Source organism: Camarhynchus parvulus, chromosome 5 (genome assembly GCF_901933205.1).
Source record: "Camarhynchus parvulus chromosome 5, STF_HiC, whole genome shotgun sequence".
Classification (NCBI taxonomy): domain Eukaryota; kingdom Metazoa; phylum Chordata; class Aves; order Passeriformes; family Thraupidae; genus Camarhynchus; species Camarhynchus parvulus.
The window spans coordinates 8,587,363-8,611,630 of record NC_044575.1 but is presented as its reverse complement, the minus strand read 5'-3'; the positions used below and the strand labels follow the sequence as shown (position 1 = coordinate 8,611,630).

General features: G+C 55.1%; 2 protein-coding genes across 2 annotated transcripts in view; one reads left to right on the top strand and one right to left on the bottom strand.

The window, feature by feature from the left end:
- Window positions 1-1,872: 1,872 nt before the first annotated feature.
- Window positions 1,873-8,430, top strand: SYT12 (synaptotagmin 12). Its single transcript, XM_030949853.1, has 7 exons — window positions 1,873-2,059; window positions 3,283-3,476; window positions 3,993-4,385; window positions 6,468-6,683; window positions 6,751-6,871; window positions 7,027-7,160; window positions 7,940-8,430. The coding sequence occupies exons 1-7, from the start codon at window positions 2,023-2,025 to the stop codon at window positions 8,111-8,113; spliced, it is 1,269 nt and encodes a 422-aa protein (XP_030805713.1). The 5' UTR covers window positions 1,873-2,022; the 3' UTR covers window positions 8,114-8,430.
- Window positions 8,431-10,842: 2,412 nt separating this feature from the next.
- Window positions 10,843-24,268, bottom strand: part of LOC115903992 (DNA-binding protein SMUBP-2-like) — a 19,153-nt gene continuing 5,727 nt past the window's right edge. Inside the window, exons 2-10 of the mRNA XM_030948995.1 lie at window positions 23,168-23,252; window positions 22,591-22,782; window positions 17,851-18,033; window positions 17,313-17,431; window positions 16,274-16,368; window positions 15,864-15,987; window positions 13,068-13,922; window positions 12,519-12,691; window positions 10,843-11,040 (exon numbers count right to left, since the gene is read on the bottom strand). Coding sequence (XP_030804855.1) covers window positions 10,843-11,040; window positions 12,519-12,691; window positions 13,068-13,922; window positions 15,864-15,987; window positions 16,274-16,368; window positions 17,313-17,431; window positions 17,851-18,033; window positions 22,591-22,782; window positions 23,168-23,252 — 2,024 coding nt within the window. The remainder of the gene's footprint in view (window positions 11,041-12,518; window positions 12,692-13,067; window positions 13,923-15,863; window positions 15,988-16,273; window positions 16,369-17,312; window positions 17,432-17,850; window positions 18,034-22,590; window positions 22,783-23,167; window positions 23,253-24,268) is intronic.

The following is a 24,268-nucleotide window of genomic DNA, read 5'->3' as shown; positions in this document are numbered from 1 at the left end:
GCAGCTCCCAAGGAAAATGAAGCTGTCCTGGCATTGGGGTGTTGGGATGGACGGAGAGGGCTCTGCACCCCAAATCTGGGGCTCTGCACCCCAAATCAGGGCTCTGCAGCCTGATCTTGAGATCTTGGGGTGAAAGCCCCATCAATCTCTGCGCTGCCAGCAGCAGGAGTGCAGTGCCTCTTCCCTTCCCAGTGCCTCAGGCTTGATTTCCCAGGGATTTGAGCAGCAGGTCAGGGGGGTGTCAGAGCAACTCGGTGCAACGCTCCAGGGAAGAGCTCAGTTAACAAAAAAAAAAAAAAGCCATAAATCCTTCCCTGAGCACCTCCACCCCCGTTTCCTCGCTCGGGAGAGATTGATGCTGTTTTCCTAATAGGAAAATACCTCTGGGTTTCATCCCAGTGCTGAGCACTGCAGTCTCTTTCCAGGTGATGCCTTGGAAATCTGCTTAACTTGCTGCTTAGAGCTTATTAGAGAGGGAGGTTTTCGGGAAAGAAGCTCTGAAAGGAAAGAAAAATTAGGAATTTCCTCTAATTTCCAGAAGAAATTGGGAAGAGATGGAGGAGGTTTAAAGGGGATGTTTGTCCTCCTGCAGGGAAAGTCAGTCTTGAAAACTTTGCTGTTCTCATATTAAAATAATTGGGAAGCAAGGTGAGGATCAGAGCACCTTGCTTGGGCACAGGGGCTTTTCAGGGCATGAAAAGAGGCAGTTTAGGGTAAATCTCCATCACGTTGCTCTGTTAAAAGGTCAATTTTCAGCACTAAACAGCAAAGAGGGCCTTGAGCTGAGCTCAGCCTGTGACATGAGCTCAGCACGTTCCCAGCCAGGGCAGGACTGGTTTATCCATTGCACAGTGAGGTTTGTGCCAGAGGGAGGAGGTGGGCAGGCCCTGGGCACCTCCCAGCCCCTTCCCAGCATTTCTGTTGCTTTGGGTCACAGCCAGGGGTCCCCTTCCTCCTGTTATCCCAGGGATGGGCCCTGTGCCCCTGCAGAGGGGGCCAGGCCAGCACAGCTGATATTCCATGCCATGAAATTCCCACTTTCACCTGTTAAATTCCAAGCTTGGATGGTTTTGGGGGGAGTTGGTCACCCCCACCCAGTGCCTGAGGCTGTGAACACCCAAGGGGTGAAAGGTGGGGCCCAAATGTTGCAGAATCTGTCTGAGGCCAGGCCAGCTCCCTGAGTGGGCTTTGGGAATTCTGGAGAAGGACTGGGGGGCTCTGAGGGAGGTGTGGGGGGTTTAGGTGCATGCTGAAGTTGTGTCCCTGTGGGGTTCTGTGGGATCCCACCAGCTCTCCATGGTCTGTGATTCCCCAGCATGGATGCCAGGGAACAGGGGGTGCTGCTCAGTGCCAGCAAATCGCTGGATTTGCTTGTTGGGTGTTTTTGGGGATCCCAACCCCCCCTTTTCATAGCAGGAGTAGCTGGCATGGATAAGTCCCCCTCAGCATCCCTGGTGCCTGTGCTGGGATCTGCCTGGGAGAGCAGCTTCCTTTTGACTTGGCTGGGGAAAACCCTTTTTGTGGGGGAAGGCAACCGAGCTTTCCCACTGCAGGAGCTGATTCCTGGGGAACAACAGCCCCTAATCCCCTCAGTGACCCCAAAATGGGGGAGTGGGGCTGCTCCCCTCGGCTGGGCCCAGGGCAAAGCCTCGGGAGAGGCTGGGAGACTGCAGGAGGCAGAGGAAGGTTTCAGCTGGAAAAGCAGCAAAGGGCTTTGAGGGCTCCTGGAGGGGGGATCCCGCACACAGAGAGCTTGGGAATGTCGCCTGTTCCGAGGCTCCCGTGGTAAATCGAGCGGCTCTGCCCCTTCCCGAGGGTTCCCGTCCCTCCTGCAGCTCCTGCCGGTGCCTGAGAGGCTCCAGCGCCTGCGAGAGGAGCCAGGGCCGGGAGCGATGGAGGGGGAGAAGTGATGGAGCGTCCCTGCTGGAAAATCACCAGGCATTGGATTTTCGAGTTCTCCCCCTTCACCCTAACGCTGTGTCTCGCGCATTCCAGGCCGTCCCCTCGCAGGGAGCGTTTGCCATGGACACCGGGCATGTGAGCAGATCCCGCTTCAGTGGTGAGTCCTCCCCAGGGAGCCTGGAAGGGTTTGGGGCAGAGCTGCTGGCGCTCACACCGAGGTTGTTTTGGGGCTGGTCCTCGCTGCTTTCCATGGGGAGAACCCTCTGCTCCACGTGCCCGCTGGGTTTTGTTTCCTAAAGCAAGGTAAAACCCTTAAAACCTCCAAGTTTTCCAACCTGAGCGCTCAGCCCTCAGAAACGGGCAGAGATGAGGGGGAAGCAGGTTCCAGTCAGTCCAGCTGGGATTTGCACCTGGAGTTCCTCAGAGGTAGGAGCCAGTAAAAGATTATTCTGCTATTTTTATTTTCATTCCCAATTTTGCCCCTCCACCATAGCAGGAGCCTGGGAGCTCTGGCACGGGAAACCTCCAACTGCTTCCCACAGCGTCCTTGGCCGGGATGCAGGGATAGAGCAGAGCCCTTTAGGGCTTTGGATGAAGCAGGACGCGGGTCCCATCCCAATGTTTAACCTCGGAGCTCCTGTTTGCTTTGGCTGGGAATGCTCGGCTCCTTCTGCTGTTCCTGCCGGAGGAGGGCTGGGGGGAGCAGCAGGTTGTCCCTGCGCTCGGATGCGATGTGGGAGTTCAGCCTGGCTTCGGGCTTTTTCCGGCTCCGAAGGAGGGAGCGGGAGCGCTGCGGCGCGGTGCTGCTGCCGGGGCACTCCGCGCAGCGCTCCGGGATGAGGATTCCTCCTCCCGTTTCGCCCTGTCTCTCCCGTTTCCCGCTCTCTCCCCCGCGTCGCACGGGGCGCTCGGTGCCGGTTCGGCGCGGCGGCGATGGAGGCTGGTGCAATGCAGCAGGAACCGCTCGCAGCCCAGCCCGCCGCTCCCTCCCCGCGGTGCTTTGCCTGTTTCCAGCAGCTTTTCCGTTTGGTTTTTCCCTTCTCCCGGCTTTTCCTGGGCCGAGGGCGATGCAGATGTGCGCTGGGCACATCTGTCAGTGGGACACAGTGCAAAGGGACCCCCGGCACCTGGGGAGTGACGCGGCCACTCGCTGGGATGCGGGGACACAGGAGAACTTCATCTCCCGGGAAAGCCGAGCCAGGGCTGGCATTTCAGGCTGGCAGAGCCTCTGCCCGACCCGTCTGCAGCCACCCGGGTGGGAGCTGCGGTTCATCCGCTCCTGGGCCCGGAGCTTGGAGCCGGGTTGCCGGCGTGGGAGCAGCCGAGGCTGAGGCTCCTTGCCGGGGTTGTGACCAGCCGCTGTCCCCCTGTGCCCCGCAGTGGCCTCCAGCCCCCCGCGCTGGGAGATCGGGCTCTACGCCGCCGGAGCCTTGGCGCTGCTGGGAATCGCAGCCATCAACCTGTGGAAGCTGTGGCGCTCCGGGAGCTACCCGGCCCCTTCCCCGTTCCCCAACTATGACTACCGGTACCTGGAGCAGAAGTACGGAGCGGCGTGCCCGGACATCAGGAACAAGGTAAGGGGGGAAGCTGCCTCTGTCTCCTTCCCTTTGCGGGATGCTGGAGGGGTGGGAATATCTCCTGGATCCCCTCGCGGGGTGGAACAGCCACAGGCAGCAGCCTGGTGCTGCTGGAGCTTTAGGGGGGGATGGCTGGAGCCGGGAGCTGCGGGAAGCTCCGGGCTTGCTGCCGCGGCAGCTTGAGGCCAGGCAGGGGCCGGGATGCGTCCAAGGAGGCGCCGGAGAAGCCCAGCTGTCCGGCTGGGCACGGAGGGATGGGATTGGGATGGGATAGGAGAAGCCCAGCTGTCCGGCTGGGCACGGAGGGATGGGATTGGGATGGGATAGGAGAAGCCCAGCTGTCCGGCTGGGCACGGAGGGATGGGATTGGGATGGGATAGGAGAAGCCCAGCTGTCCGACTCAGCACGGAGGGATGGGATTGGGATGGGATAGAAGAAGCCCAGCTGTCCGACTCGGCACGGAGGGATGGGATGGGATGGATTGGGCAGCGCCTGCTCTCTTTTCCCTGGCAGCGAGGGCTGGCCCCGGGCTTGCAGCGGGCGCCGGGCCGGAGCTCTTCGTCCCGCAAGAGCAGCCTGAGGGCAGAGGACACCTTGGAGAGCATCCAGGAGCTGGGCAGCCTGGAGCTGATGGGCAGAGACCTGGGCCTGGCCCACTACGGCCCCCTGCGGAAATCCATCTCGGCTGACTCCCTCAACTCCATCTCGTCCATCGGGAACAACTTCGGGCAGGATTTCACCGTGGGGCAGGTGGAGGTGTGCATGGAGTACGACGGGCGGGCGGCCGCCCTGCACGTCACGCTGCTGCAGGGCAAGGACCTGCTGGAGAAGGAGGACGCGCGCTTCGAGTCATGCTTCATGCGGATCAGCCTCCTGCCGGCCGAGCAGATCGTCGGCATCTCCCGGGTGAGCCCCTCCTTCCCCGCCAGAGCCCTCCCTGTGCACTCCTGGGTCACCCTGGGGGTTTGGGTGGCAGCGTCCCCTGGCCTCATTCCCCAGGGAAATGGTGGGGGTTGGGAGCAGGGAGCTGCAGGCATGCCAGGATCAGGAATGGTTGGCACAGGATTGGGGATATCAGCTCCCCAACGCAGTCATAGGGTTTGGGTGTATGGAATTCCAGGCTGGATGTGGTTGACATGGGATTTTGGGGTGGGTCTCAGCTCCCCACAGCAGTGATGGGATTTGGGAGCAGAGAGCTCTGGGTTGGCACAGGATTTTGAGGGATGTCCCAGGTGGGTTTGCATATTAGAAATCTGGCAGAGGCAGGAGTGTCTTCCCCCTTGGCTGGGATTTGGGCTGGCTTTGTCATCTCCAAGCGTGGCTGGTGGCAGGTTTTCCTGCTTGGCTGTCCCTGCTGGGGAAGGGACGCTGTGGCATGTGGTGGAAGGGGCCTGGGGGGCAGTGGCAGTTTGGGCAGGTGCTGCAAGTGTCTTGCCATGGCCCCACAGTCCCCTGAGTCCCCACAGTCTCTCTCCTTCCCACAGCAGCCCCAGTGCTTTTCCCTCCCCACTAAGGACGCGGCAGTGGAAATCCATGTGGCAGCACTGACAGCCACAACCAGGGTTGGCTCTGGTGCAAAACCTCCCTTTTTAAGTGCCTCAAAAGCTGCTTTTGGAAAGCAGGAGCCTCAGTTTTCTTCTAGCAGCTCCTCTATTGCAGAGTCAGTTTGATTTAATCAGGATATTCCAGCAAGGAGTGGGAATTTGGTCCCCATTAAGGCACCTCTCCACTGGGGTGGAGGTGCCATTCCATCCCCACAAACCGGCAGCTGCCTCCAAAATATTTCCACAGTGCCCTTTTAGACCATTTTCCCATCCAAATCTCTGGCTCTTTATTTATGCTCTGGAGATATTTATTATTTAGTGTCATTATTTATAATTCACCAGCACAATTTACCTCCGCAGCTGCCCCAAGGCCATGGATAAAGGCCCAGCTGCTTTTTTTCCCCAGTGCTTCTGGAGGGTTTTTAAATAGCAGCTCCTGTTTGGTTGTACTTGATCCAGAGCTCCCAAAATACAGCGTGGGCTGCAGACAGACAGTCTGTAAAATCTGTAGGGCTTTAAAATCTGCTCTTCACACAGAGGAACTTCATTCCCCAGGAGCTCTGGAGGTTGGTGGTATCCAGTGGGAGAGCATGGACTAAGAAGGCAGGAATGGCAGGTGCTGCCTTTGTGTCCTTCATCCCAGGGATGGAGCAGGGTTAGGAGCAGACTGAGGCAGGAGAGAGTCCTTGGAGGAGATGACTGGAGAGTCCTTGGAGGAGAATCTCCTGGGGGGCTTTTGGGGTGATAGAGCCCCACAGAGAGGTCCCTACTCCACCCAGATTTGGGTGGCTTTGGGGAGCTGGTGGTTCAACTTTGCTCCAATGCTATCCAAGGCTGCAGCTTTCCATCCCATGGGACAAACCCCTGGTTTGCCTGTGACATCTTGGGTGCTGGAACAGGGCTGGAGTAGGGGGAAAAAATCCATCCCTAAATCCATGACTTCAGTGCATTTCCCCTCAGCCAGTTCTTTGGGATCAGCACCAGCAGGATGAGCCATGGGAGCTGCTGCTGCCTCTGCTCCCAGGGAATGACCTGACACAGGGACAATGTCAGCCAAACAGCTCCATTCCCACTGGACACATTCAGGAGTTGGTTCTGCTTGGGGAAGGGCTGGGGGTTACACCTTGTAGCCATAAATCCCATTGCCTGATACAGCCAAGCTGGATGTGCATCTGCACTCCCAGGGGCTTCGGATCTATCTGAGAGCACTTGGCCAATGCTGATTCTCTAATTAAAATAATTAACAGTCGCTGGGGCAGGTCACAGGCCTGATTGTCACCCCAATGGCCGAGCAGTTGCTGCGGTCAGGTCGGGAATAAACCATCCCGGTTGGATGGGGCATGCCCTGGGGACGCGCTCCATGCAACCCCCACGAGATGGGGCAGAGCAGGGCTGCAGCCCCCAGCCCCAGGCGTGCCAGGGCTACCTCCCCTTCCCACGGCAGATCCAGAGGAGCTCCTACTCCGTGGCCTTCGACGAGCGCTTCTCGGTGCCGCTGGACCCGGCGGCGCTGGAGGAGAACAGCCTGCGCTTCTCCGTCTTCGGCGTGGACGAGGACGAGCGCAGCGTCAGCACCGGCGTGGCCGAGCTCAAGCTCTCCGACCTGGAGCTGGCCACGCGTCCCTTCAATGCCTGGCTCTACCTGCAGGACACCAACAAGGTGAGCCAGCAGCGTACCCCAGCCGGGGTCTGGGACGTGCTTGTGTCCTGACTGTGGTGTCCCTCAGGCGGTGGACACGGTGGGGGAGATCCTGCTCTCCCTGAGCTACCTGCCCACGGCCGAGCGGCTCACGGTGGTGGTGGTCAAAGCCAAGAACCTGGTGTGGAGCAATGGGAAGGTGACTGCAGGTGAGGGGGGCTCCAAGGTGGGCTTTGTCCTGATTTATCCCGTTTGCTGCACGGGAGTGGCTCCCTGTGAGGACAGACCTGCCAGGAAGGTCCCCCTGCTTTCTCCACATGACTGGGGACACGTGGGACTGATCCCTCTCCTGCCCCCTGAGCAGATCCCTTCGTCAAGGTGTACCTGCTGCAGGATGGGAGGAAGATCAGCAAGAAGAAGACAGCGGTGAAGAGAGGAGACACCAACCCCGTGTTCAACGAGGCCATGATCTTCTCCGTGCCTGCCATCGTGCTCCAGGTCTGGCCCAGCATGAGGGGGCTGGGGAGGGGGGCACATCCCAGTGCTCCTCAGGCTCCCCAAACCCACTACTGGGGAGCTCCTGGGGGTGTGGGTTTCTGGGGGCTGATTTTGGGGGTTGTGGGTTTGTGTGAGTCTGGTTTGGGGTGGATGTGGGGGGGCTGTTTGAGGGATGTGGGTGTATGGGGGCTGTTGTGGGGTATAGGGATGTGTGGGGGCTGTTGTGGGGTATAGGGATGTGTGGGGGCTGTCTGGAGAGGTGTGGATGTGTGGAAATGGCTGCTGGAGGGGGGGTATGTGTGGGGTGGGACTCTTGGGGAGGACATGGATGTGTGGGTTGGGATATAGCGGGGTGCACAGGGATGGTTTGGTATGTGGACGGGGCAAAGATGGGTTTAGGGGATGTGGGATAAAAAGAGGGCCATGTGTAAGTGTGGGGGGTATATGAGGGTGGATATTTAGGGATTTGGGGTCCTTCAAGAACAGGAGTGGGTTTGAACAGCAAAGATGGGTTTAGGGGATGTGGGATAAAAAGAGGGGGGATGTGTAAGTGTGGGGAGGATATGAGGGTGGGTATTTAGGGATTTTGGTGGGCTTCAGGAACAGGGAGTGGGTTTGAACAGGGTGGGGGCAGAGAGGGCCGTGCGTACGTGGGCCATGGCAGGCTGGGTGGTGATGCACGGATGTGCTGGCCTGGTGGATGCATGTCCCCGTGCAGAGGGCATAGGGACAGGGTCTGGCCAGGTGTGTGTGTGTGGTGACAGCCCCGTGCCCGCCAGGAGCTGTCCCTGCGCGTGACGGTGGCCGAGAGCGGCGAGGACGGGCGTGGTGACAACACGGGCCACGTGCTGATTGGGCCGTCGGCCAGCGGCATGGGCACCACGCACTGGAACCAGATGCTGGCCACGCTCCGCAAGCCCGTCTCCATGTGGCACCCGCTCCGCAGGAATTAGGATCCCCAGATCCTGGGGACAGCAGGCCCGGAGCAGGGACTTGGTGGCACCCACAAGGCCGAGCTGCTGAGGGGCCCAAAACAGCCGGAGCACGGAGAGAGCGGCTCCGTGGGCACGTTCCGGGTCACCCCTGGATGCGCCGGGCCAGAGCTGCCAGGAAGGAGCCAAATGGACCAAAACCAGCAGGAACCTCCCCAAACTGTGGCTCCCAAGTGTTCTGTGTGCTCCCAACGGCCTCAAAATCCACGGAATCCTCAAACGGGGACTCTGAGCGAGGGAGAGGGGGGGGATTCCTTTGGAAGGTGGTTCTTGGGTGGGATTCCTTTGGGAGGTGGTTTTCAGGTGGGAATCATGAGGGGGTGACAAAAGCCCAGCCTGGCGTGGGTGGCGATCCTGAGGGGATCTTTTGTAGTGACTTTGGTGCGCCGTGCCAGGGTTGGAATGTTTCCAGTGAGAATGGAAAAAGGGAGCAATAACAGCAGAAAATCAATTGTTACATACGGCTTCTCCTCCTGTCTGTTCCTCCACACAGTAAATCCCTACCCATCTCCACTGGCTGCACAGGCAGGGATTGGTTTCCAACCTCTTGGTTTCCAACCTCTTGGGTTTGAGGTCAGATCCACGCTGGGAATCATCCCCTAAAGATCCAGTAGGATCACGGACAACTTTTCCCATCCCAGCCATTCTTCCAACCCAAACTCACCCTCCGAGTGCTCAGGACAGCACTCCAGATTCCTGCTATTTAAACACCTCTCAGCTGGGGATTGTTTTTTCCAGCCTCTAATCCTGGTCTTGGGCTGTGACTTATCGGATAACTCATTTTATCCAAGATTTGGGCCTAGAGAGGAACATCTTTGCCTTGTGATCCAAGGCAGGTGGGAAAGGTCCCTAATTTTATAATTTTTAAGCCCACCTCCTGTTTCAGAAGGAAGCCTGTGTGGATCCTGTCTGCTGCTGGGCTCTGGCCCAAGCCAGGTTTGGTATTTTTGGGGAGCTAATTCCCACTCTGGTTTGTGGAGGGTGATGGGGCCCTTCATGGCACAGGCTGGAGAGCAGAGGATGTACTGGGGCCACATCCCTCCTTGCCTAGAGCCTTGGCTTTTCCTGCCTGCAGGATGCTGGTGGGAAGCCAGGCTGGGAAATCTGGGGGTGTCTGGGACCCTGTGCCATGGAATTGGCACCACGGGATGAGCATGGGCTGGGATGTGGCTGCTTGGATGATCTGAGCAGGGAAAAAGCTGTGAAAGAGCCATTTATCTGTTTTTCCCTGATTAAAAAGTAACTCCAAGGTGAGTTATCCCCTGAGCTGGTGGCACTTTTCCCTTCCCATCTGCGCTGCCTGACCTTCCCTTTGGGACACGGCTGTGATATCCCTGTTCCACCATCCCCCTCTGCTCTGGCTCCTCCCCCTGCCCATCTCCATTCACTGGTGCCCAGATTCCCTTCTCCCACACTTCCCCACCTCCCTGTCCCACCTGCTGCCAGGGGAGCCAGTGCCATCCCTCCACGGGTGATGGACAGCACTGAGGCACAAGCCAAGCTTGGAGGGGTTTGAAGGATGAGGTTTTCTGAAGGAAGTTTTTGTGGGAAGTTGTTCACAGCCAGTACTCACAGCCCATGAGGTCTGGGGAGAAATTTGCTTATTAGCTATCCCAGCCAAGTATTTGGGAAGAGATGGACACAGAAATGCTTGGCTGTCTGGCAGCTCCTGCCAACTGCTGGGCTTTACTTGGGATGAGGTGAGTGACTTCCATAGGTGCTGGAATCTTTGATGTTTAGCCCCAAAAGGATGGGGAATGTGTGGGTTTAGGCATTTTTATAGTGCTCCTCTCCAGCCATTCCTATTTGGAGGCACCTTTGCACCTCCTCCTTCATCCTGGGACAAAAAATGCTGCTGCAGCTATTTTGGGGATGGATGGATGGATGGATGGACTCTGTGTGAAGGACTAGGAAAGGGTCCAGGATGGACACAAGGCTCCCTCTCACCTGAAAAGCTCACATGGCTGTACCTGCTGTCACTATGGGTTTTCCCAGTGGGAATCAGCCTCCAAGGAGCTCTGTGGGAAGGGCAGGACAGGTCTGGGAAGGGACAGGCAGCAGTGAGGAGCGAGAGACCTCCCAGTGGCACAGGAAGGCTCTCCCAAGGAAATGGTTCCATGTGCTGGAGCAGCTCCTCGTGGTGCCAGCACAGTTTGGGCTCGAGGCCCAAATCCATCCCTATTCCCATCACTGGAGCAGGGCTGAGCTCCCTCCTGAGCCCCTGGCCCAGGTGGGGAGGGAATGGCTGCAGTGTGGACAGGCTGGCTCCCTCCAGCTCTGAGCAAAGCCAGAGGATTGCTGGGCTGGGACACAGCCATTTCCTCAGCCATCCTCCCAGGAGCACAGGGTCACCCAGGGTTTTCCATGCCTCCCACGTTCCTGCTCCCAGGCATCCATCATGTGCTGCCGCAGGGACCGATGTGACAGTGACAGCTTTGGGTGTTTAATGCCCGTTTTACCAGCATGCTCTGGCCCCTGAGCGCATCCATCACCGTGTCCATACGGATAACCAGGACAATGCAGCAGCTCTCTCTCCCCTGCCTCGGCCCTGCACCTTGGGAAGGCTCCCAGCTCCAGGTTTCCCTCCCTGAATGGAGCCCCCTATTCCACCCAGGCCCAGCACAGCAGCTTTGCTCCACGGGGAGGGCTGAGCTGTGGCTTTGAGGTTAAAAAAGCAGGATTCAGGTCCTTCATTTCTCCTTGTCTTTCTTTTTGCCCTTCCTCTGGCTCGTCAGCTCGCTGAGCTTCTGGTCCAGGCGGCGCTGGAGGTGGGCTCGCCTGGCGGGATCCAGGGATTTGTCCTTGGAGCCGCTGCCGGGGTACAGGATCCCCTCCCGGCTGATCCGCTGCCGGGCCTGCACCTTGGCCTTGTCCCCACAGCCGTGCACCTGCGGAGAGAGCAGGCACTGGGGCATGGATCACCCACCTGGGAGCCAGGGGCTGCTGCTCCTCAAGCCTGGAATTCCTTTTGGACCTGCTTTGCATCCCATCATTTACAGCCATTATTATTGTTATGTTCTATATTATTATATTATTGTGCTGTTATATGGCTTTATATACTTACATATTTTCATAATTTTGGTTCAGTATTTTATTATCATTGTTTACTATTGTTTTTATTTTATTTATACATTTATATTGTTTTATTTAATTTTATTTTAATTATCGTTGTACTACTATTGTTTATTATTATCATTGTTTACTATTTATTATCATTGTTTACTATTTATTTCATTTCTATGTATTTTAATTTTATTTTTATTTAGTTTCATTTTATATTTAATTCTATATTTTTATAGATTTATTCTTTATTTTTATAGATTTATACTTATTGTTTAAAATTAATAATTAATGTTTATTATTCTGTGTTTTATTAAATCATCTTTTATAGCTCCTCTCACACAGAATGAAATATAAAGATCCAGGTCCTGGGCTCTGAACAGCAGGTAAATCATCCTTTGGGATGGTTCAAGTGGCTCCTTCCACCTCCTTTCCAGCGAACTGGGAAAGGAGTTTTGGGCAATGGGAGACCTTTTTTAGCCATGAATCTGCTGCTTTACTGAGCCAAGTCCAACACTGGAATTACCTCTCACAGGTGAGATCCTAAAATCTGATCCCTTCTCTTGGCCCATCCCAAAGTCATTTACGTTTCCATGGAGTGAGGTCCCAGCCTGTTCCCTCAGAGCTGTCAGCCCTTCCCAGGGCTGACATGGATTTGAATCCCTACAATTGTTGGAGCCTTGTCACAATTCAGCAGAGAGAGGCCATTCTGCAGGGAATAAATCTCCATCCCCCTGGATGTGAGTGACCATAAATACAACTATTCCTTGCCATGGAAACAGATAGCTCTTGACAGAAGGAAAACCTTGCCAAGGATTTATAGGGCTGCTGAGCTCCTGGGAGTTCCACAGGGTGAGGAACAAGGACACAGAGAATTCTGAATTGCTGGCCAGGCAGCACTGCATCGTGCCTGTCCTGTCCTCAGGATGCAGAGACAATCTGCAAAGGGCTGGGATCATCCTCAGAATGCAGAGGGAACGTGCAAAGAGCTGGGAATTGAGTCCAGGCTCGCTTCAGCCTGAAACTTGTGCTTCTCCATTTCTGCTCTCTGCCTCACTTTATCCACATGGCCTCAGAGTGCAAGTGCCAGAAAATGGTAAAGAAGGGCACAAAATGAGAGGAAGACACAAAATCCCTCAGGAAGAGGTGAGCAGAGCCCAGGTGTCAGCACCTGCCACCCCTGTGTACCTGAGCTCAGCACAGGCTCTGACAGGGAGGGCTCTGCTCAAACTCCCTGCAAGGAAACCCTTCCCAGGGAGCTCCACAGGGAAAATTCCCAGGCTAAGCCCATCCTGCCCCTCCTTACCTCGGGGATGTGGTGGCTGAGGCAGAAGAGCCGCTGGCAGTGGTGGCAGAGCTGGCCCAGGGTGGTGACAGAGGCCTTGCAGCGGGGGAAAGCACAGGTCCTGTCAGCTTCCATGGCAGCGGAGATCAGAGCGTCGAAATCCTCTCCGGCCGCACTCCCGATCACCGGCTTTCCTGGGAAAGGTGAGCACACACCTGGATTGGGGCCTGGGAACAAACCCACCCTCCTGCAGCCCCAGGGCAGCCTCTGCCTTTACATCCTTCAGTGTGGGCAGGTACTCCCCTCAGCGCCTCTCCCCACTCTTGGGAGCCTCTCATGGTATTCCTGAGATTCTCTCCTGGGAAAGGGTCTTCCTCTGACTTAAGGAATGTGCCTTCATGTATCTAAACCCCCTCTACCTGGATGCTGCAGCCAGTTCCCACCTCCCTGCAGCATTCCAAGAGCCACATGCTCCATGCCCACATCCCAAACTCTGGAGCAAATCCACTGGGATTAAGACCCATTCAAGGAAGAGCATTAATTGTGCTGGCTACAAAAAGTTTCACCCACCTTTGGCTTCACTTTTGTCCTTTTTTCTTCTGTCACTCCTGGGCTCCTGCACCTTCCTGGCCGCCTCCTCCCGCCTGGCTTTCTCCCTCTGGACTCTCTCCAGGTGCAGGGATTTCAGATCCACTTTCCCCGAGCTCTTGCTGCTTTCCTTTGGCTCCGCAGGGTCAGGGGTGTTCCCGTGGGGATGCTGGGGTTCGGGAAGGGGCTCGGAGGGCAGTGGGGGCTTGGGAAGGGGCTTGGGGGGCAGTGGGGGCTCAGGAAGGGGGGGCTCAGAGGGCAGAGGGGGCTGCTTGGGGACTCTCTTGCGGACACTGATGTACCTGTCCCGGCCCTCCCCAGAGCTCAGGTGCTGCAGCCCGTACTCCTCTGCCAGCACGTGGACCAGCATCCGCTCGTGGGAATTCAGGGATGTTGGGAAATCCAGCTGTGCCTCGCTGCTCGCCAGGAAGGCCTCCAGCATGGCCCTGAACCTGTCCCCACCCTCCTTTGACCCTGAGCTTTCCCTCCCAGCTGTGGCAGCGCTCGGGGAGCTCCGTGCTCCTGGTTTCTGGCTCCCTGCTCCAGCCGCCGCCGCCTTGAGCTTCCCAGCCAGAGCCGGCCGTGCTTTGGGGCCCGGTGCTTTGGGGCCCTGCTGGCGCTGGGCCTGGCCCTCCCCGGGGTAGTTTTGGGGCACGAGGTCATCCAGGTACTCGAAGGCAGAGCGCACGAGGCCGTGCTGGGTCAGGTGGTCCAGCAGGCGCCGCAGGAAGGGGTGGCTGCCCACGGTGTGGCTGTCACACACCACGGCCACCTGGCGCCGCGCCCGTGTCACCGCCACGTTGATGCGCCGCTCCTCGGCCAGGAAGCCCACCTCACCTGGGACAACAGGAGGGAAGGGATGCCAGAGGGGACAGGGACCCTGCCAGGTAGGGGGACAGGCAGAAGGGGACCCTATGCCCTCCAAGTAGGGGTTTGGTCCAAAGGATCCAAGGATTTATTGGCTGGAGGGTGAGAGTTGGCTTTTATGAGGCTCTGCTCACAGCTGTTCCTCTTCCTACCTGTGTTGCACAGGCTCCCTGCAGGTTCCCTGCTTCCTGGGCCAGGGAAGAGGATGGAAGGCACGTGGAAAGGGGAAATATCTCCCTGCCTGGCCCACGACACAAGCTCAGCTCGGAGCTGGGAGCAAACACAAGATGGAGCAGCGTGGAAAAGGGTCACCTTGCAACAGAGGATGGAATGCAGGTAAAGAGCTCCCCCCTGTCCTACAGAGCTCCCCCCTGCTCCCAGATTCCCTGGGGTCTGTAGGAACAGCCATTTGGGAGGCTTTGCTCTGCTCACAGACAGCACGAGAGCCGGCAGTGCCGGGATGACTCAGGCAGGATCAGGCAGCGAGAGCGGAGCGTGGGTGGCTGCGAGCTCCCAGCTCCAGGGAACAGCAAGCAGGCCAGGCAGGGAGAGATTAATGCCTCTGCCAGAGCAGTGCCCAGCCTGGCTCTGCCTCAGCAGCCTCTTCTGTGCTGCCTTTCAGGGACAGGGGACAGGCTGAGGGGGAGTCCCTCTCCCTGCTCTGCAGCTTGGGGAACAATTCCCAGTTTCTCTGATGAGGTTTAACCCAGCTGCAGGGGCAAATCCACCTCTTTTGAATCCTGGAATGGTTTGGGTTGGGAAGGACCTTAAGGTCTGTCCAGTTCCACCCTCTGCCAGGGATATCTTCCATTATCCCAGTCTCCAAGCCCTGTCCAACCTGGCCTTGAACATTTCCAGGGATGGGACAGCCACAGCTTCTCTGGGCACCCTGTGCCAGGGCCTCAGCACCCTCACAGGGAAAAATTTCCTCTTAAATGAAAGTTCCCTGCTGAATCAGGAATGGCTGCAGAGGGACAGGTCAAGGAGAAGCCTCCCTGTGTCCCAAAAAAAGCAATTCCTGCCCCACACCTGAGCTTTGGCCTCTCCTTGTGCAGGAGAAGGGGCTATGGGACACTCACCCTCCCAGGGCCACCAGCTCCCACCAGCACAGGGGTGAGTCACTCCTGGATCAGGACTATTCTTAGTGCTGTCCCCACCTCCTTTCTCCCCACAAGGCTGCTTGTCCTTCTCTAGGCTTGGAAAAAGAGGCACCTCCTCCTTCCATGCATATTTCCCCCCTTTTTTTCCCCTTCCAGCCCTCAGCATTTGACCTCCAGCAGCACAGGTAGGGCCACAGGACTGTGGGTTTGGAAAGGGAATTGATCCCAGCATGGAACAGAAGTGACCACAGAGCCATCCTGCTGAGCCAGCTCCATCAAACCCTTCAGCTCCCTACACAGGAGTCTTGTGCCCCCGGGGCAGCAGCTTTTTTCCAGCTATTAACTTCCACTGCAGCTGCTGATAGCAAAGAACTTGATTTTCTGCTCTAGATTTTGCTCCCAAAAGCAGCATTTTCCATGCACGGCTTGGGATGCCAGCTCCTGCTCATTTTGTGCAGGGAGCTCACCCAAAATGGGCTCAAAACCCAAGAAATTCCCCCCCAACTCCCCTAAATATGGGGCTAATGGCATGTGACATTCTTAGGGCCCTGGTTTAAATAATTACTGAGGCCTCAGGGGTCAGGGAACCTTCAAACTGAGCAGTCCTGGACCTGCTGTAGCACAGGAGCCTCCTGTGCAACCCTGACAGCACATATATTCATTAATTAAACAAAAAAGCCTGAAAAGGGAGGGTTTGCCAGTAAATCCATCCAGAGCCAAGTGTTAGAGCATTGCAATTAAACCACAGCACTTGGCTACATGACTTCCTCCCCATTCCCAGGGGAGCAATGCTCCAGCAGCCAGGTCTTACCTTTCTTGTTGGATCTGACAAAGGACAGGATCACTGCCTCCTTCTCCCTGCCCTGGAAACCATCCACTGATTTGATTTCCAGCTCGGGGTGGCTGTGGCAAAGGTGCTGTCTGAGCATGTCCACCTGAGAAACAGGCCAAGGGTAGCTTTTAAAGGAAATACATGGGTGAAAAGGATTAAAATAGCAAAGTTTTGGGGGAATCCCTCCCTCCCAAACCCACAAGGATGAGCATCTCCTGAGGCTGTGAGTGGAACACCTCACTAACAGCTCTTCCCTCCACGGCCCCAAGCTGCTCAAAGGAGCAGGAGTTGGTCCCAAATGCTGGTTAAATTTGGCTCTGCAGCTCTCTGGGGTCTTGTGGTGCTCTGTGTGCAGGGACAGGGGGGATGCCAGGACAGGGACAGCTCACCTGGAGGTTGTAGGGGGCCACCACAGCGATGTCCTTGGCCTTCACACCAGCATCCACCAAGGCCTGGACGTGCATCCCCACCAGCTGGACCTCCCCTGGGACAGGAACAGAGTGTGACAGGGGACAGAGGCCAGAGCAATGTGCCCACCTCCCCCAAAACAGCAGGAAAGGCTGCCATGAAATGGTTATCCAAAATGGTGCCTGGTTCAGAGGGATCTGAGGGGGAAAATTAAATCCTGTATGAATTATTTCATGGTTCATTGGCTGGGCTTCTGCTTTGCAGCAAAACACAGCAATAAACATCAAGACTCTGCAGTGAGCTGTGCCAAAAGGCTGCCTCCCAAATTTGGGGAGATGTGCCTCTAATCCTCTGCTCCAAATCCCTGAGTTCTCTCAGACCAGGCTTTTTGGCTCTCCATTAGGGAACAAGAGCCTGTTGTGTTCAGCAGGGCTCTGAGAATGGTGCATGGAAAAATGAGGCACTCAAATGATGGTGGGGGTCAAACAGAAAGTAAAAGCTATTTAAACTGGTAAAAACTGCCCTTGTGTTTTCCAGCCTGACTTTGCCCTCAAGCTCTGTAATAAAATCCACTTTTTCAGGTGAAAAGCAGCAGAACTTGGTGTCCTAGGAAAATCCATGCAGAAGAACCAGACAGGATTTCATGGAACGAGCAGAGGACTGGGAGGCAATTCTGAGCCTTATCCATGGCCTTCCCCAAACAGGCCTGTGCTCTGCCTGCTGCTATTTGCCCTTCCTTGGTGTAAAGCACCTCCACAGGGATTCTCCATCCTGTCCCAGCCCTCAGCATGGAGAAATGTCCTTGCAAGGGGACATGGCAGCAGGAGAGGCCACCCACAAGCTGGACACTGTCACCAGAGCTCCAACACAGCTCAGGGTCCCTGGAGGTTGAGGATTTATGGAGGGAAGATCTCTCAGCTAAGCAAAGCTCTCTGGAACCCCACCTTCCTCAGGGAGACATCTCTGGGATGTGGTCAAACCTGTGGTGGGCTGAGCACCTCAGTCCATCCATTCTGGTACCTGGATTCCCCTTGGACTGTTCATCCTCCACTTCCAGCTCAAACAGGCCACAGCCAGCGGTGTCGATGAGCAACAAAGGAATGCTGGTCTCTTCTGTGTCAGAGACACCCGGCAGGTCCCTGCACAAGGTATGTGGGAAAGGGCCAGTTACCAGCGCTGCTGTTACAGCAATAGCCACCCAAGCTGTGGCTGCCCCATCCCTGGAAGAGCCAGGCTGGATGGGATATGGAGCAGTCTGGTTTGGTGGAAAGTGTCCCTGCCCGTGGCATGGGACTGGGTGGGCTTCCAACCTTCCAACCCAAACCAGTCTGGGATTCCATGATTATCATAGCAAAGGAGGACACAGAAGACAAGTCTGCATCACTTCTGGTTACACAGCAAAAAGGACAAATCCTCCAGTAATGTCTCCTCGATGAAACAATGGCTGAAACAAAAACACTGCCCCAGCCTCAGCAGGAGCGGAAAACTCCGCAGGGAAGGGACAAACGGGGACGAAAAGGACATTTCAGCTCCTGCAGCACCGGAGAGCAGAACCCACCTAAGCAGGTGCTGTGCCACGGAGGGGTGTGCGCTGAGCCGGCCGCCGTAGAGCTCCGAGGACGCCCATTCCATGATGAGCCGGTGCATGCGGTACTGCATCGTCAGCATCCGCACCGCCTGCTCCCCGTAGTGCCCCGCCAGCCGCTCCATCAGGCTCAGCGACAGCCCCTCGGCCGCGGCCCTGCACGGAGAAGCAGAGAGAGGGAGAGAGAGTGTCCATCCCCCAGGGACGGCCCAGGGCGGGATGGGGCTCAGCCAGCCCCTCCCGGCACAGGTGGTGCCAGTGGGAATGCTCCGGGAGCAGCAGTGCTCCAGCCCTACTCAGCGCCTTCGTGTGGCTCTCCCGGGGTGGCACTGTCACCCCTGTTCCACCTGGGTGCCAACAGTGCTGTCTGTCAGACCCTCAGGGACAGACTCACATCAGAGAAGCTTGGACACGGATCCTGCCCCTGGCTTCTGGAGTCACCACCACCCCTGGAGGTGTTCAAGGAACAACTGGATGTGGAACTCGGTGCTCTGGTCTGGTTGACAAGGTGGGGATCGATCACAGGGTGGACTTGGTGGTCCTGGAGGTCGTTCTCAACCTCAGCGATTCCATGATTCAGTGATCCATCAGTTTAAGGCTACACTGGTGTTACTGCAAGCTCAGCCACAGCATCAGCATCAACCCACTGCAATAGGATCAGAGCTCCACCCCAAATTTTGGAATGCCTGGTGCCCAGACAGCCAACCCTGCTGCTTTCATCAAGACTCCCTGCTGCTCCAGCACTTCCATCCTTCCCTGGCCACTCGCCCTGGACTAAGGCACGGATGCACTGCACTCGTTGCTTTTTCACACACTACATCCCCATCACATCCAGCAGTGCCCCTTGCTCATAATATGTGGCACAAATGAATCAAATTCCTACAGAATTCAGCCTTTCAGGAGCCTGTTTGCTCCCTCCTGGCCTCACAGAGGGTTTGTTGGGAGGCACCATCTGAGGAAGAAGGATGGAAGTCGTTGCCCTTGGATTCTGTGAGCGTACAGAGATTTTTCATACTGAGGCTGACAGTGAGCGTGCTGGTGGCTGCCAGACACAAGGAAGCAGCATGAAGATGATGGAATGATGGCAGGGAACAGCTCAGGAAAACGCTTTCCATCAAGCTCTGGGGCACAGCAGGCATCCAATCCCTGCCGGGGGAATTCCAGCGCTACACGGCCCCACAGCGATCGCACTGCTGTGGTACCAGCCAGCCCTGCCACGCTCACCACAGGCACTTGGGAAATGGGACAAGAGACTGCCAAGTCATTCAACCTGCAAGAAGGGACAATTAAGGACAAATCTTTCCAAGAAGCCTGGCCTCATTAGCTCTCCTCCTGGCTGAATCATAGGATGCAGCACGCAGGCAAAAAAAGGGGAATAACCTCTGGATGGACAGGGCTGCAGGAGGTGGGAGGCAGCAGTTTGCCAGAGCGGGGCTGGGGTAGATGGGATGAAGGGACACAGCAAGATGTGGGGTTGGGGTGCATTCCAGACGTCAGGAATTAACTTGATTCTCCCAGCTCCACTCTGCCTGTGGAGCCTGGATCTCCTGGACAGGAAGGAAATTAAGCAGGGAGAGCTGTTGGCACTCAGGTGCAAGCACATGCCTGAAACAGCCACTAAACCTCAGAGCAAACCTCAGGAATAATGCTGCTCCCTACCCTTCCAGCAGCATTCCCACCACAGGGATCCACAGGAGGTTATATGCTGAATTAATAATGAGGAATTAATCTGCTCAGGAATGTTTCACCTGTTAATAATTTTCTGTTATTTTACCACTCAATTAATTCCAGTGGTGGTTGATTTCTCTGCCAAGGAAATCCTGAGTGCCCTGAGCAGATGTTTTTTGCCTATTGATTGCTTTAGAGAAATAAAATTGGGATAAGTTGGACAGACAGAACCATGCATGGGATGCTTGGGAATATCTATTTGAAAGTACCTAAAGTACAGCTGGGAAAGGCAGAATTCCCAAATCCAGCCCACAGCAAGCAGGATTTGCTGCTAACATGGTTTCACCTTGTTTTGCCTGCAGGAAATGCTGTGCTTGGCCAGCCTGCCCTGTACGTGTCCAGAATGATCAGAACTAGGAGAAAAACAGGAATTGTTTCCTATGGAAGGCTGGAGCTGTGTCTTCAGCCATGGCTTATTTTTTCTTATTCATCCCTGAGACAGGAGATGCTGGTATGACCGATCCCTGCAGTACACACTGGATTTGGCTGGAAAAGCCTGGAGAAGGAAGTCACTGTGTTTTCCAACCTCAGGAACTCCACATTAATGGAGTTAACTCATGGATGTGCACCAGGACATTCCAGCTGTGGAGGCTACCCGAGAAACCCAAGGCCTGGCACTTCAGTGACAAAGTGAAAGGAAGCCCATTCAGACCTGCCATGGGAATCAGCGCATGGATTTGGGATGGTGCAGACATCCAGACTGACCACGGACAAACAAGGTGGCAAAATATCCCTGTTTGTAGAAAACAAGAGGTTTGATAAGCATCTGCCAGTATCTGAGGCGAGTAAAACCAAATTAATACATCAGAGCCCTGATGTGGAGACAAATTAATCGGGAAAAGGATGGAATGAGGGCTCCAACAAGGCAAACAAATGTTCCTGACAGACTGCAGGGAGTGCCCTGGCATGGAGATGCCCACAGGGACAAGGACAAATTGGAGGAGGAGGATCTCCAAGATGGAAGCTGCTGCCTGTGAGCCTGGGCTGGAGTTGCCGAGGGTGGAACTGGAGGGGGCTGGAATTTGCCAGCATGGACTGGAAGGTGTGTGGGGATGCCCTCTGCATCCTGGGACAGCTCCAGGTGTGTCAGAAAGCAGGGAAGAGGAGCCTTCAGACCCTCTGTCAAACATTCCCCAGGCTTCAGGGAGTCACTCCTGATAGGAACAGGTAAATGTTGATTCCATGGAGGAGCAAGCAGGTAACAACAAGGTGGATAGAGTCCCACAGCATTCCTACTGGACAGGGGCTTCCTGCCTGAGCAGGGCTGACTTCCCCTGCTGTAGTAACAGCCGAGCCTCCTGCCAGCCTGGATTCATCCCAGACAACTTCAGACCCTTCCCTGTGGCCCCAAAAATAGGAGCCCACCCACTCCAGGCCCGCTGTCATCAATGGAGAAGGGGAAAGTGGGCGGAAGGGTTGGAGTCCTCTGCATGAATCATCCCTGGAAATAGCTCCTTGCTTCCCCTGAACCACAGAGGAGCTGGCAGGTGATTTGGGGCCTTTGTGGGAGCTCTGGAAATACCCACAGAAGGAGGTGGAAGGGATCTGCCACTGTGCTGCTTCCTGGGCCTGCAGGGAACGTGGAAAGCCCACAACAGGGCTCTCCAGCATCCCATTTCTTTCCATCACAGTTGTTCAGGCTGGAAAAGATCTTTAATATCATGGAGTCTGATGTTCCCCCAGCACTGCCAAGGCCATCAAGTTCAAAGTTGATGGAGAGAAAAGCACAACTCCTCAAGCAGGAGCAGGAGGAGATCCAGGAGGAGCTTTTTGCCTCCAGCTCCAGCCAAGGCTCCTGGCAGCAGCCACTGTGACAGAGCAGAAACAAAGCAGGTGCTACAATGTTTCCAGAGGGAAGAAAAACTGCTTTTGTCTCACAAGAAGGAGCCAAAAGTGACACCAGCTGAGTGTCAGCCCCGTTCCAGACAACAGAGCTGTGATTTTTACTGTGTTTTGCCCTTAATCTGACAGTCTGGGGAAAAGCCAGGCTGAGGCTGCTGAGGTGGATCCAGCTGGATGGGCACTATGGAGCAATCATGAAGTTTTTCTGGGGGAAAAGAGGAACTTTATGCACCACTCACAGAAAATAATAACAACTCTGAAATTAGAAGGACCAAATGGCCAATTTCTTCTTGCTACCAACAAGATACTATTCTAAAAAGTGCCTTGCTTGGAAAATCCAGGCATGGAGAGCCAGCCTGCAAATCCCCAGGGAATAAACAGCAGGACACCAAGAGTGGAGGGCTCTGGAGAGGCTTTTGGAGCTCACCAGCCTGGACACTTCCAGGCAGTTGAACATGTGTTTATCACCTGCCAAGATCTGCAGAACAGCAAGCTTTTGGGCATCTGAGAGAGGTAAAATGAGAGGATGCTGCAGCCCCTGAATGTTGTTCTCACTATCTCTTGGCCATGTGCTGGGAGCTGCTGCCTGCCTTGGATTTTTCATTTCCTGTGTTCAAAATCCAAGTGAGGTGGCAGATATATGTCTTGTTCATTATTTTCTGCAAGCAGGAGAGGCTGTTTATGAAGTCAGGCCTATTTCTCTGCTTCTGTGGTTCAGTAATTCCAGATTTGGAGCTGCCTAAACCAGATAAACATGAGCACATTTATGTTTTAAATTACTCAAAGATTCCTCAGTACTCTTTGGAGCATCCCCCTGGAAGCACAGGCAATTTGCACTATCCACAGATCTTTTCCACAAACTAACTGTTCTTATTATCCACGTTGTAGGGACTGGGAGGTTTTATAATCCCTGAGGTGTGTGATAATGCAGCATCTCACTGGGCCAATTCACATATTAATACATTAAATAAATAAATGTGGAAACCACAGAAGCAGAATTAAAGGAAATACTTGGATTAGCCTGAGGATGAGCCCAAATGCATTCCACAGAGCCTGCAGGCAGCACAGATCTCCACCGTGAAATGTCTCCAATCACCAGGATTCAGAAGGTGCACAAAGAACAGGAGGATCCAGGATTTTTACCTGTGGGAGATGATGGTGGGGGGCAGCTGCTTGTGATCCCCAGCCAGGATGCACTTGGGAGCTTTCAGCAGAGGGATCCAGCAGCTGGCTTCCAGAGCCTGGGCACACTCATCAATCACCACCAGGTCAAAGTGGGTTTCAGGGAGCAGCTTCAGGGGGCCGTCTGAGGAAGCACCTGGTGGAAGGAGAAGACTCCCAAGTGATCAGGGGAGCAAGGAAGAGTGAAGAACCTGCTCTGGAAACAAACCTCACAAGTTGTAATGGCGACTGAGGCAAGTGAAATAATGTTTCTTTGCAGAGATGCAGGAACTCAGCCCTGCCAAACATGAATCCATTGATATGTGTAAGTCATGATTGTTTTTGCCAGCTCCTCTTTGTCCGTTTTTCCCCTGGCATCTGGGCACAGAAGCTTCCAAGTATCTTTGGGAACAGCACTGAAGCCCAGATGCCAAAGAGAACAATATGCTCCAGTGCTTCATCTGGAGCAGAGCAAGGAACACCCACCTTCCTGCTGCCCCCCAGTGCCAACAAAACTCCTCATGCCCAACACCCAGAGAGTGAGGGACTGGGGCTTCACCTGTCTGGTAACTGAGGGACACCCTGAGAGGGGGAGATGGGCTGATTCTGCTCCTCCTCGTGGCACTGGGAAGAGGGAAAGGAGACTGGAACCAGACAGCCACAGCAAGGGTTAATTTTTAACATCAGAAGTCCATTTGTAACATTTGTCTCCTTACAGACATCCTGCTCTAACCCAGACCTACTGATACTGATCCATACATTGATCAGAAATCTGAATTCCAGGGGCATCCAAATCTCCCTGCAGTTCACAAAGAAGGATGCAAAAGGAGGAGGGCAGGGTGAAGAAGCCAGTCTCCCAGACTAGGGGATTTTTATTTACAGAAAGGTTTTTTCTAAAGCTCCTGTGCTATTGCAGCTCTGAGAGTGGGGATTTGGCTTTGCCACTGTAAATCTTGCTGCCTCTGCAGCTCTGCATCACTTCAGACATTCCAGTTTGCCACCAAAGACACTGCTCTCCTTCCAAAACTGGTTTCCAGCCTGTATGAATCTGCTCTGGTGAGTTGTACAGTCATAACTCGATTTTTGCCACTTCCCCAGCTGGCTGGGAAGCTCCAGTTCTAGGGAGAATCACAGCTGATCAACAAAACCACCAGTTTTACTGGGAGAAGGAAATCTCCCCCTTTCTTTCAGGCAAGTAAAAAGAAGTGAGAGGCCAAATCCCAGGGAGTAAGACATGGAAGGATTTATCTGTCCACTAACCTTCACCCCAGTAACTTGCTGTTTTATGACCTAAAATTATTGATGTTTCCTTTCAACAAATGACCCTTGAGCAACCAGATCTGAAGATTTTAAGTGAGTATGAAAAACCTGAGCCAGTAAAGTCCTTCCACACGTGGCAAACCTTCCCAGTTGCAGCTGCCTGATGGATACGTGGACCTGCTCCCTAAAATCCTGTGTCACATCACATGGGTGAGTGCAGAAGCAGCCACAGGCAGCCTGGGAACAGGCTCTGGAAACACGTGTTGGGTTTCATCAGTCCTGGCAAGGGTCCTAGCAGGGAAGCAATCCCATGTGATTGATGCCATGGGGAGCAGATTGCACACCTCCAGCAGCACTTGTTTACTCACTGCACTCCCTGCTCCTACTCAGAGCTAACAGG